The 13,827-nt window shown below is 40.3% G+C and overlaps 1 protein-coding gene across 1 annotated transcript in view; it reads left to right on the forward strand.

Annotated features, from left to right (window-relative positions):
• The window catches only part of LOC109853951 (neurotrimin-like), a 144,292-nt gene extending 139,851 nt beyond the window's left edge, over positions 1 to 4,441 (forward strand). Inside the window, exons 10-11 of the mRNA XM_020426557.1 lie at positions 593 to 691; positions 2,553 to 4,441. Coding sequence (XP_020282146.1) covers positions 593 to 691; positions 2,553 to 2,623 — 170 coding nt within the window. The 3' untranslated portion in view covers positions 2,624 to 4,441. The remainder of the gene's footprint in view (positions 1 to 592; positions 692 to 2,552) is intronic.
• Positions 4,442 to 13,827: the final 9,386 nt, after the last annotated feature.

The following is a 13,827-nucleotide window of genomic DNA, read 5'->3' on the forward strand; positions in this document are numbered from 1 at the left end:
CGTGTGTCGTGACATGGATAGAATCTACTTGGCGCGGATAAGGGAATTGTGTTTACTCGGAGTTTGCGTACTAGTTAACGCGTTTGTCACCCACTTTATGCGTAACAGGCTCGTAAACATCTTCAGTCGAGAGGACCACTCGTTGTACATCCCTTTGTCCGTGGTTCCGTCTATGCGAACCACGCGGAGTCTCCTTTCTGCTTATTCTCTCTCTCTCTCGCTGTCTCTCTCTCTCTCTCGCTCTCTTTCTCTCACATAGATCTCGTCTCCTCATTATCGGGCGCTACGCTTTGTGCCACACCGTTTGTCTCTCCCCTCTCTCTCGCCTTCAAGTAAAATTCAATTTTTAATTCATTTCCATAACATCCGGAATACATTCCGGAATAATATCCGGAACAAGACGAAAAACCAAACCCTTTGTTAATCACCGTGTCAACTTGTCAGCGAGAAATGAGCGTCTGTTTTCCGAGAGTATATATATATATATATATATATATATATATATATATATATATATTCTCTTGTATGTATTTTATTTACTGTTATATATTATATAATGTATACATGTTTTTTTTTTATTTCTCTTTTCAAGGTAACAAGTTCCAGTCGAATCTCAATGAGATTGGTAAATCGGAGCAGAAGCTGTCCGAAATCGACAGGAAGAGAAATTACAATTGGCCTCCTAATAACGGTGAGTTTTCAACAACATCCCATCTTTAATTCTTTTTTAACAAATCTATTTCACAAAAACTAAACAAACTCGTTATTTTTGTCGTCTTCTGTTTCGGTTATTATTATTACGACACATCGTGTGTTGTCCCGGCCAATTAAACAGAGTTACGCGGTGTTGATATCGTACCACGTCGCACATTAGGTCGACGACATGTTACCCTCGTTATTTCATTGAAATCCAGTTTTGAATAGAAGCTGACGAGCTCACCGTCCAACGGATACGAGACACGGCAAAGTTTTTCTGCGAAAAGAGATGCGGTTTATCCAGCGTTTCGCGGTTCGAAACGGCATTCCGCCGTGGCATTTAAACGGCCGCGTTTACCGCATTTCTGAGCGCGCCGGTCAGACACTAGCAGTGTAGCACCTTTCATAATTTCGCTGAGCCTTCGGCATTATCGGATAATTCTTTTCTACGCGTTGGCATTTTTTCCTCCTCCCATGATCCATCTTCACCCCGTTCTTCCGTAATTCAATCTCTCTTTCTCTCTCTTTCTTTCTCTCTTGCTATCTCGCTCTCTTGCCCTCTTTCTGCACCGCACCGTCTCTCAATATCTCGCTCGACCGCGGTTACTTTTAAAAGGAATTTGCATAATGGCGTAGTGTGAAAATCCGTTTTCTCCGCGGGGACGATCGCGATAGTCTCGGAGAAGTGGGTAATTTTGCATAGAAAAAGGCGGGTCGGACTGTAACGAGTAAAACTACACTGCAAGTTTCCACATGTAAGTGTCATTGCGCCCGAAAAGAAATATATTGTATGCTCCGCGCGCGGCATAGCGCGAAATTTTTGTCAAGTTTTACTTTAAAAGGATCAACGTTTTCTTCTTTGTTCTTATCGACAAAGATAGTTCACGAAAAAAAATCAATTGTAAATCCTCCGAAATTAGTCAGTTTTTTCTATATGCCGGTGTAATGAGATATAAATATTGATCTTGTAAACATACATATAGCGCATTCTACAGAGAAAGAAAAAAGATGAGAGAGGGGGGCGGGGGAGAAGAGGAACAAGAGAGTAGGGCGAGAAATCGCGAATTGAAGGAAGGTAAGAATCGTACAAAAGTAGCGAAGCAAAGAATTCTCCTGGGACAGCAGCAGGGACCGTATAAAAGAAAAGAGAGTCGAGAGGCAAGTTACTGCGAGTCTTTCTTGGATGAGAGTCGACAAGACGAAGAAAGGACAGAAGGAAACAGGCTGCGGGAGAAGAAAGGGGGAGGGTGATCCGGAGGCGGCGGCCCACCGGATTGTTTCTGATTCGTAATTAGAGATGAGTGAGGCCGGGAAAAGGCCGGAGAATACATTTCTCTCCAAGCGAATAATAGCTAACGGTATCGTGCAACCCAACCGGAAGAATAACTGACTTCCCATTTTTCCGAGCTTTTTTCCCCTCTCCCGCTTCGTCTCTCTCTCTCTCTCTCTTTCTCTCTCTCTCTCTCTCTCTCTCTTTCTCTCTCTCTCTCTCTCTCTCTCTTCCGTTCTGTATCTACTTCACTTGGTCTGACGGCCATCGGCACCTACTCTCTTTTTACCTCTCCCCGCGTCTTCGTCGTCTCATCCTTCTCCCTCCCTCGTTCAAGGGGAGGAATTCTTTCGCGGCTACCTTCCTGCAACGAGGTAACGACAGAATCTAGAGCCGAGAACTCCTTGATTGTGCATTGATCTCCCCGGACTACCAATAGTAAGAGAGAACCCCCCTCCTGTCCCTTCCTCTTTTTTTCATTCGCGTGTTATCGCAAAGCAACGAATTCCCGCTAGATTTTTTGTTTTTTCAGATATTAGAACCTCTTAAAGCGCGTTTTGTCTTAAATAATCTCGTCTAATTTCAGATTCAGCAACGAGTGCGATGACGATCATGACGCTGCTGCTACTCACTCTGGCCATAACGATAATCCGATAAGCGAGATCCTCAAGTTCTCACGTCGGTGACACAACCGTCAGTGTTATTTTCCTTGATTAACTGACTCAATTAATAAAAAAAAATAAAAAAAATAAAAAAAATAAAAAAATAGAATAAAAAACTAACACAGACATACACACACTCGCTCACACACGCATGTTAACACACGTACACAAGTGACACAAAAAGACTAACCCAAAGTATAGTTAGTGTCGTATTAAAAATGACAAGATGAATAATTTTACGCGTGCCAAGTTAGTATAGCGACAGAGTCCACGAGTGGCCAAGAATTCAAATGGTCTCTTCGCCGGAAAAAAAAATTGTGTGCGGTGAGAGATTTGGACGAAGGAATAAAACGGAAGGAGGAACAATGAGAACGGAAGATGGAATATTAACAAAAGTGCAACGACTATCGCTTTCAGTGTAATATATTGTATAACGCCGTAAACAATGACGTCGACAGAGAAATACCAGTGTTCTCGTCTCCGTGAGTGCAATTTTGAACGTGAAAGAGAGAGAGAGAGAGAGAGAAAGAGAGAATGAACATTGTAAAAGAATTTTAGTCGCGCGAACTGGTATTTTATTCCGAAATATCAAAACGTAACCGTTCGAGCTTATAATACTGAATTAAAATTTCACCGAGCTAAACTAATTTCTCACCGTTTTTTATGTCTCTTCGAACAACGTTTGTTTTCTCTCCACACACACACACACACACACACATACACACACATTCACCTACACACAAGACCTCTTTATTTTGACGTAGAAGAACTATTATGTTTTTGAAAGTGTGTAATTGTGTGATCTCTGTCTCGGATAAAAATTTCATAAAAATTAGTGGCACTTGTAAAAACAAATTCCCCTTGCCGATATTTGAATTTTTCATTGGTCTCGCGCATGATCAATTCAAACTGCATCGTTACAGCACGGTTTTTCTATGTATTAAATACGTATAAGAGAGTGTGTGCTCGCAAACCCCAAAAATCATGACGTTGCGGAAATTATCCCTTCACCATCAAAACTCCGCGTTTTTTTTTTCATCTTTTTATATGCATTATACTTCCTGTGACAATCCTCCTTTCCACTATGTAGTGTTCGAAAGCTTTTAACGATCGAACGGTTCGAATCTCAAGATTAAATGTTCGGATCGTCTAAATTCAAAAGAACATGTGTGCGATATTTTATTTATTCCTCCGCTACCGACAACAACTCTTTTTTTCTTTCTTTACGTATTCAAAATCGAATATGAATGTTAAGTACGTTCGAATTGGAAATTCAAATGTTTCGATCTCAAAAAGTGTTTCATGAGTTTGAACAGTTCGATCATATATACGACGCGTTTGAATCTCTTTTCCCTTCTTGTTTGAAGCATATTTTCTATACACTGCCAAGTACGTTCTAAATTTGCCTCAATTTTTCCTCCCTTTCGTTTTCTATATATACCCACGCTCTCTCTTACGTAGAAAATCATGGATCCCATCTGGATACTTGAGATTAAAACGTCAGATTCGGTACGGAGAAATTGTTCTCTTCTCAAGAGGCGGCTTCGAAAGAAGCGCGGTAAAAAAAAAAAAAAAAAAAAGGGAAACTGGAAACTTCGCGGCAGACACGAAACGAAGATACATCGTAACGAGCGCAAGTCGAATGCTGTTAGGTGGAAGCGTTTTCGAGTCAATTCGAGACACGGTATCATCCTTCGGTATATATTCTAAAAGCGCCAGTTCTTCTTTCTTTCAGGTCGATACAAGCGAGAGAGAGACAAGATCTCTATTATTCGTACATGTTTATCAATAAATTGGAAATTTAAAAATTTAAGAAATTTTCCAGCGCCGCGCGCGACAAGAAACTAATTAATTGATTTTCATATTTAATTCAGAGTTCTCTCTTGTACAAGATAAAATAAACTCTCTTGAGTTTTTTTTATTTTTACTTCAAAGTTTTCTTCGCGATTTAACGATCGTGATTTTGACGCAATTTGATGAAGAAACAAAATTAATTGTCGAATAAAAATCAGAGATCGGATGACGAAAGACGTTCGGGTCCGTTGTGTCGCGGTATCACATTTTGTTTACGCGTTAATCGATCAAATCGATGATTTATTCTCACGCCGAAAAGCTATGTGCCATGTCGGTTTTAAGCGAACTTCGAACTACTTAGGAATATCCATTATTCAGCGTACATCTTGTTTAAAGCAACAGGTTCGAGAGAGTCCCTGCACTCTGCGCGCAAAGGAGTTAATGCCCGCTATGGATTAAAGAAGGGAACGGCTCGACTTAGGGATTACGCAGACTTACTCTGATGAGGTCTGTAATCGTATCATTCGCGAGACTACCTCGTAGTCTTCTGACTTTAAAAGTCATAAGCATTCAGCATAGGAGGGGAGGGGGAGGGGAAAGAGAATATATACCGCGCGCGCGCTTTTGGACCACGCGATACAACATCGCGATTGTCGCATCGAGTGCAATCTGTAAATCTGTTCTGCAATCACACACAGGCTTTTTTCTACTTGCGAGCGCAACGATATATCGAAACACGCATCGCGTAGTGTGTGTTGATATTCTGTAGCGCGGGAACACGTGGATGTCATTTATTTCTGTGTGCGGTAATTGGCATTTCGCTGCAACATGGAAGAAAGAACTCACGATTGTCAAACAAATATTATAGTCGAGTACTTTTCACATGTTTATAGGGAGAAACCATAAAAAAAGCGGGACAACTCTTTTTTATATCTCTATAAGCACCCCATAGGCACGGCCGATTAGATAGTTTTAAAAATTTTGGCGTACATGTATATATGTAGAGAAAGAGAGAGAAAGAGAGAGAGAAAGAAAGAGAGAGAGAGAGAAAGAGAGAGAGAGAGAGAGTTATACTAGATTTAATAATGTTTTTACGTAACGTGTTTTATAATCTTAAAACGCGTTAAGATTCGAGAGAGTCCTTTTAACATTTCAACTAGTTTCGTCCACAAGAAGATACAAAAAAGAATAATAATAGGTCTCTCTTTTCGGTTGTGCCTAAAAGTCACACGAGAAAGAAATATCTGTCGAGAAACTGCCCTTGTTAATGCAAAGTAGAGTTTTGCATCGCACATGTGTATGTGTGTGTAATATTTCGCGCGTATGTGTATGTGATTGCATGTAAGTAAGGCAAATGCTCGTGTGTATACACACGCGTGGCACCATTTTCCTCTAGCTGCTGCGATATCACACAATATTTGTTATCCGAATTTTATTAATCTAAAAAAATAAAATCGCGTTCTCTCGCGCAAACACCATCCACGCGTTTGTCGCGAATCACAGCGTGAAAATCGAGGATTTATATAGGTCAAAAAAAAAAAATCATACACGCATCAATTTTTTTAAATAAACGAAGTATATGAATTTCTAACAGTTAAAGGAAAATGCGACGCGGAATTATTTGACTTATCGGTCTAAGAACGCTGTAACTGCGGTGACTCGTTATTGTCGGCTGACTGTAAATACGAGTATACAAGTGATAAAAAAAAAAAAAAAAAAATTATACGTAGAGAGTAAGCTTCATTGCCTGCAAAAAAAAAAAAAAAAAAGATATGCGGCGTGCACGAACATCATTAGTCCGTTTTTTCGTTTCGCGAGTTTCGCCGTTTGGTTCTTTCGTGTAAACGCCGTCGTTTCCCACGTGAGAAAACACGCAGAAGGGTAAATCTTAGCGAGAGATATTTTGACTGTAGCCTACAGAGATTAAATATGCGAATCGAAAACGTGAAAAAGTTCGCCGTCTTAGCGTTATAAGTGCGTATGAGGAGACGTATTATAAAAACGCGAAGGTATATATGTATACATAACACACACGAAAATTATAAATATATGAAAAAATACAAAATATATATATATATATACGAATTTACTATATTGGGGGACTATATTGAATATATATATATATATATGTTATATATATATTATTATATAATATATATTATGTGCTTTGCGTCGTTGAGTTGAATGTTGTTATTTACAAGAAAACAAAGAAAAAGAAAATGAGGGATTCTTATGAACATGCTCGACATATGTAATAAAACAAGAAATACGTAAAAAAAAAAAAAAAAAAACTTTGCGGTGTTTCTTTTCTCTCTCTCTTATGTCCCTGTTTCCTTCATTTTTTTATCTTCTTGTGATAAATAAACTGTGTGTCTTCCTCTTCATAAACACACACAATTTAACAAAGTAAATATTGTATGGTAAATAAGCGCGTAAATAATTTCGATTTCGAAATTTTTCCTCAAAACTTTTGAAAATCTACTAATTCAAAATAATAAACTCGAAGATAATTCTCACGCGTGTAGATATCTGAGTTATGCTTAAAATATGCGTGCAGTTTTTACCACGTCGGCGCGTTATAAATGTTTCTTTGACTGTAATATATATACGGCACTAATATGTGTGAATAATTATCAAGTCGTTAATTAATCTTTTATTTATTTATTAAAATCAAACATCTACGCACCAAGATACGAGAAAGCAATCACAAAGAAACTCCAAATGTTTCATCTATCAACACAATTCTTTCTCTTTCAAAGGTAAGTGAGATATATATACGTATACATGTGTGTGTTATCGTACGAGATGCTGAGAGAAAAAGCGCTGAGTCCTCGCGGAACATTCAGACCGCGGGTGGAATCGCGCAAATCCGCCAACCAAGACGTTATCTATCATCGACGGATTAAATCGGGCCGACTGTGTGTTTATGCGGGGGCGGACGGCATGAAAGTTCAACAATTGGATACGTCGGCGTCGGTTATGGGCAAAGATAGCGCGAAGCAGCGAACGGAATATGTCAACCTTTGCACAATATTTCGCCAGTTTATTGTCACTAACGTTGTAACAAGCCGTGATTCGGCATACTAACCGGAGGATTAATTCCCGACCTCAAGAACGGCTTGCGAACTGTTACGTATATAACACGACGTTTTCCGCTGACAAGTTGCTATCAGTTTATAAGCTTGTATAAGCTCAAAGCGGTCGCTAATTAAAAACTACGCTATATCCCGTCCGAGAATTATAGTACGAGATCACGTCTAGCGATGTTTAATTCGACAGATTGAGCGCTTCGTTTTGTTCAAATTTAACAACTATACGTGTGTTAGATACTTTGTTTTTTTTTTTTTTATGATCATGATGAAAAATGTTGCAATTGCACGTAAATAAGATATGCACAAAAGTAAAATGTGTTCTAGAAAAATTTTCGATCTTCAAAAATTTATAGAGCTAAACGTTTTAATTTAGATCTTGCACATCCAATTTGTTGGAATATATATATATATACCAGCGTATCTATTTGATATTTCTCGATACCGCTTTAAAAAAAAAAACGGATAATTATCGCGTCGCTTATTAGGGAGCAAAATTAATTGTGAAAAATCACGAGAGATATTATTCGAAACCACACCGAACAAAAGAAAGCAAAAGAAATCGAAGAGAAAAAAGATTCATGAAAGCTTGATGAGCCGAGTCGCCCGGGCAAGTAGGTATTGCAACAGATTATGAATTAAATTCACTCTCTAACTCGCTCTCCGTGTTGGTCTCTTTTACGGCACTAATAATACGGACCTAGGCGATGAGCGACCCGCCTCCACCAAGGCATTTTTGTCGACCATTCATCCGAGCTTCTCTTTTCTTCAATGACCTCCTTTCTTTCGTTCAACCACATTCAAGGTGGTTTTTTTCCCCCGAGAGAAAATCACCGAAAAAAATATACTCGTTCTCTCGTGTCACGAGAAGTGGATAACTTTTCCGCACCAGTCTCTCGTGTCGCTCATTCGGTATCTTATATAATTGATGTTTCCCGCGATAGAACGATTGATATAACGAGAGTTCGTAATTATTTCGAGATTACATTTGACAGACGAACAAGAAAATCTCCTTACCCGCGGAAGATGACCGAAAGTTCCGCACGTTCTTCTTTTATGTGTGATATCAAGAAGAAGTTAAGCATGTTTCATTCAATTCTCTGGCCCACATTGTGATGTTCCGATAAGTAAGAGCGAACAAGTAGTTTCTCTGAAAGAGCGTAAATGTACAGCACACGTTAGAAATAAAAAAAAAAAGAAAAAAAAGAGAGAGAACCGAAACTTAACTGGTACTTTCTTAATAAATTTTCAAATCAAAAAGTTCTCTAAAATTGTTATTTTTAATAAGTACAGCAAGTAAGATCGAAAAAGTTAATAAAACTTACTTCACCATCCTGTCGAAAAAAAAAACTTAACTTTGTATAGCAAGAGAAAAAAGTTTTGATTTTCTTGGAAAATTGAAATTTAACGAGTTAATCTGTGTACCTCCATATATACACACTGACGACGTATGTATACGCATTCCGTGAATCACAGCGCGAATGCGCGGTTCTCTTTCACGGGAGAGCATTTCAATGCGGGAGCGACGATGAGAGCAAATGCGAGGGAATTCCATATTGGTATATAAGCCGAAATATGACACAAGGCGAACCAAACGAAGAGAGCGCCGGTTCTCTGCGGCGGCACGTATCATGCATATTCGGCACGGGAGCTTCCGTTGGGATGGATTCTTAGTGCGAGCCGCGTGGAAGTCCGGGAATCCGCAATCCGTTTACGAATTTCGAACGGCAAGGTAATGGCTCGTGCGTAGTCGCGCGGTTAGAAATTACAATTCGAATTCCAGTGCTGTAGCTGACGACGATGGTGTGTGTGTGTGTGTGTGTTTGTATGTGTGTGTATTTGTATGTGTATGTTTGTGTGTGTACGTTGGGAGAGAGAGAGAGAGAAAGCGAGAGAGAATGAAAGAGAGGGAAGTGGCGAGAAACCGAAGAAAGGGAGAGGTGCGGATATTGGAGTGTAAGGTAGAGGACGATGGCAGGAAACGGATAGAAGTGGAGGAGTAAACGGGGCCAGAGAACCCGTGCTGGCAGTTGACCCGCGTACGCGCGGATATAACGGCTTTTCGCCTGTTCGCCAGCATTCTGGAATTGTAATCGCAGTTCCATTCGACCGGGGATGTTCTACGCACGTCGTAGTCACCCCACGGGCGGTTACGATGCGGTCGGATTCCATTTTAATTACTTACCTTCGATCCGTGTCATCACCTCCCCCCCTCCCTCCTTCCCTCCCTCCTCCCCCCTCCGCGGTACCTTTCGGTGTCCTCCGTCTCGTCTCGCGTCTCTCCCGAGTTGCAACGCCCGCGCGGTTATGACGTATATTATATCTGACATGCTGACTTCTTACTTAACGACGTGGCGATCCTGTTGTCACACTTCCCCGCCTGTCTCTCTGCTGTCTCGTTACTTTGCTCGTTACACTTACTTATACTCGCGCTCACATTCGCCCGTACATCGCTCGCACGTCAAAACAAATTTTTAACGTCTTTCTCGCACTTCGATCGAATTAATTAACGGAAGAACAAACCGGTCATTTATTTTGGGAAATTAAATTGTGATCGAAGTGTATACGGCGATAAAGTAAAAAAAAAAAAATACGAACGATCACTTTTATTCTCTTCTTTTTTTTAATCCCAACCATAAAGAAAACGAGATGTGTAAACAACCGCGATGAGGTGATATAAAAATTATATATATATATATATATGTACACACGTGTAAAAGAATTTGTATAATAAATCACGCGGCCTCGCGCGAGGAGACAAGACCCGAAGTTTCCCTCCTGTGTGCGGTTTTACCACCGCGTCGTCGGGGGATGAAAGAGACAGGTATTACGTGTTATGTACTTAGGTATTCCATCAAAACTACTGAGCATTCCCGGGACTGCGCGGGAAAGCGTTATACGTCCTTACGGTATATTTATTCAATTAACATACTCATAACAACTGCAATGTAAACGAAGACTATATCGCGCGCCCGCTGAATCGCTACTCGGGCGCGCACAATGTTTATTATCCTTATTATTCCGACGACAGGTCGGAAGTTTTATATTACATTCTCCTCATTATATCCGCGGATATCGCGGCGTCGAAAACTAGATGCCCATACGATCGCGGGAAAGTTAAGTTCGTTAAGTGTGTGCCCCAGAGTCGTGTCTTATCGAAGACATGGAAGCTCAGATCCTCCGCCTACCCCGTGCCGCGGCATAACAATTACCTTATTATTTCGCACACACTGCCGCGGCAATTTGTTGGGCCTATACATTTCCGTTCCTGCAATATACTCTCTCTCTCTCTCTCTTTCTCTCTCTCTCTCTTTCTCTCTCTTTCGGTATTTCCATTAAGGTTAAATCTTTTCGGCCGCGCCGTGTAAGCAAATATCAGCGCGAAAGTTTAATTCGCCCGTCCGCATTAACACTCAGGGACCGCACAGGTGTGTCGATAAACGTTATTCCAATATTTTAAATATGTGTGAACTCTTCTGCCATTTCGACCGAAATGCCTATTTTTAACGATATTAAACGCGCAATTTTATCGCGGAACATCATTTTCCTCTTAAAACAACGTGATTAAAATTGATGCAAAATCGCGACGAAATTTTATAATTTATACAAATAAGTTGTTTATAAATTATATGAAATATATAACACAAAGTTTTTTTTTTCGATATTTGTGCGCGTGCAGTTTTTGAAAGTTTTCTGAAATGGAAAAAACGAAAACAATGACAATATACAGCGAGCAATTGTTGTTTCTCTCATTTGCATAATGATAAAATTGCTCGGTAACACCAACGTCGTCTTACTTTTCAATATCATTGCGAAACTCGCTATGAAATAGCGAAAGAATAGGAGAGGCTATTCCAAAAACAAAGTTTATCTTTCTGTTTTTCTTTTTCTTTCAGAGGAGAGAGAGACGGCCATCCTTTTCTGCGCCACCCCTTTTTCTTCTGGTGTAATCCTTCTCTCGTTCTCCCTCCCTCCCTCCCACCCTTCCTTCTTCCCTCCCTCTCTCCCTCCCTCCGTCAGGATAAACTCTTGAAATTTCCGAGAGTTGCTCGGATGAGAGAAGAACCAGTTCCGCACTTCTAATTCTGCGGAATTAAACTCGCGAAATCGTTCTAATTGCGGATACAGAGCATCGGGGCACTTGCGTCGAATCGAATTGTATCGTACTTCACGATGTACAATCTCGAATCAACCGCGCCGCGTTTAATTTCCCATTCCACGTGTTTTCTTCATATTACTTCCGAACAATCCTCGAGTCATAATAACAGCGTTCTTGCGTTTTTGTTTGTTGAGTTTCTCTCTTTTCTCAAAGCGAAAGAATAAAGAGGGAAAATTAAAACGAAACAATTTGTTACGGGATGCGCAAAAAGATCGACGGAGAAGAGAGAGAGAGAGAGAGAGGTGCGCGCGTTGCGGAAAATCTGTCGCAAAGATTGGTGGTTGCGCGCGGGAAGGTAATTTGAAAACGCACGATTTAATTGAACATTCGTAATAATTTGTCTCTGCGCAAGAGAGAGTGCTAACTGAAACTTCACGGTGGCGTTTGCGTGCGATTCGTCGGCAGCAAGGAATTAGCACGAGCTGTCGAGTAGACAATACGGAATTAATTATAATTAACTGCCATTCACAAAAGTTCTCGCGAACAATTTTGTGGTCGCACCATACCGGTTATAATGAACTCCACTAGCGGTAGTAGCTCCTATCATTTACATACTCTTATACATTTAAACTGGATTTTCGTTTGGCTGCCGCGCTAGTAGTTCGCGACAACCTCTCTCTCTTTCGAAGAAACTTCTTTAAATTATGCCCTTTGGAATATACCTTTGGCATAACGAAGAATATAACATCTGTTGAGAACTTTTCGCCGAAAACTTTTTCAAGACATATCCTCTACCCCGTGGTAACATCGTCTGTGTACTGCCAGGGATCATACGCACGTTTCAAAACAAAACGGAAACAGAACATTTTAAGAAACGGAAACATTTTAACGGAATATTTTTCAAGATAAATCTAAAATTTCCAAAAACACACAAATTTACACATGGCTATTTTTTTCTGTTTTGTTGGCGTTTGCAAAATTGTTTGTTAAAAATTAAAGTAAGATTATCGAAAAAAACTTGAGGAAAAAATTGGCCAATGAGAGCCTGAACACGGCTTGACAGCGTGTAAAATTCTTTTTGTAAATATTTTATTCAAAACTTAACGTTTCGATCCCCGGGTGGGATCATCTTCAGAAATGAAATACAAAAAAACAAAATTAAATAAAAGGCGACATGTGACTCGCTAGATGTACGTCAACAAAAACGTATTGACGTTAGGTGAGAGACAAATTAAAATATAACGTGTTGTTTCTCTCACTGTTGCGACGAGAAAATTATCGAATTTGCACGCGTTTAGAAAAGACCGCATTTTTACTTTTCTCTCGCCTTTCTGCTCGCATCGTGCGCGCGAGTGTAAATGGTAAGTGTTGCAGCGAAACTGTGACGCGATTCGGCAGTGTATTATCAGTTTGCTTCTCGCGCTCATAGGAAACCGCAATTTCCACAAATTACACGGATGAAAACTGACTCTTGCGACTGTACACCATCGGCTACAGCGCAGTGGAATTCATGGGTCGCGGGTTATGCCGCATTCAGTGGTATGTAGTAATTAGCAACATTGCTCCCAGATCTCCCGTGGGTGGGTGGGAGGGAGGGATCTCGGGGAAGGACCGAGGAGGAGGGAGGACTGCGGAGGCCAGCGAATCTGCCGGCACAGATTTCATTTCGAAGGAATAGCACGCACAACTGTGATATTATCTTGTCTCGTGGCTGTGTGACGCTTAATAATCGCAACATTCGAAAATCAGCGTCGAAATTACACCCGTGTACACCGACTCTATGTCCCTCTAGAGCGACAGTTTTTGAAATCACAGAACAAAAAATGTAACACGAGATTTCTCAATCACATTACATGTAACGTGAATCACATTTATATGTAATGTAATAAAAAAAATATATATAATAAAAAAAAAAAAATATTTGTTAATGTAATCGCGCGCGCGAGATCGATATCGCGGGAAATGGAGAAACACAATCGGCCTCTCTTTTTTGCACGATACAAATGTCGGGAGATACGCGGGAGTTGTTTTTTTTTTTCGTTCGCGCAAGGTCTTCCCAACCGAGTTTATTAAACTGTCCCGACAGCTGTGGCTGAATTATCGTCGGAGTTCCTTATTTCGGTGGTCGGCAAGAAGTGCGCAAATAGCAACGCGCGAGACGAAACAATATTTGGCCGCGTCTTATTCGCCATTTTTTTTTTTCTCGCCATCTACAAA

The sequence above is a fragment of the Pseudomyrmex gracilis genome, unplaced genomic scaffold (assembly GCF_002006095.1).
Source record: "Pseudomyrmex gracilis isolate BER0280 unplaced genomic scaffold, ASM200609v1 scaffold_57, whole genome shotgun sequence".
Taxonomy (NCBI): domain Eukaryota; kingdom Metazoa; phylum Arthropoda; class Insecta; order Hymenoptera; family Formicidae; genus Pseudomyrmex; species Pseudomyrmex gracilis.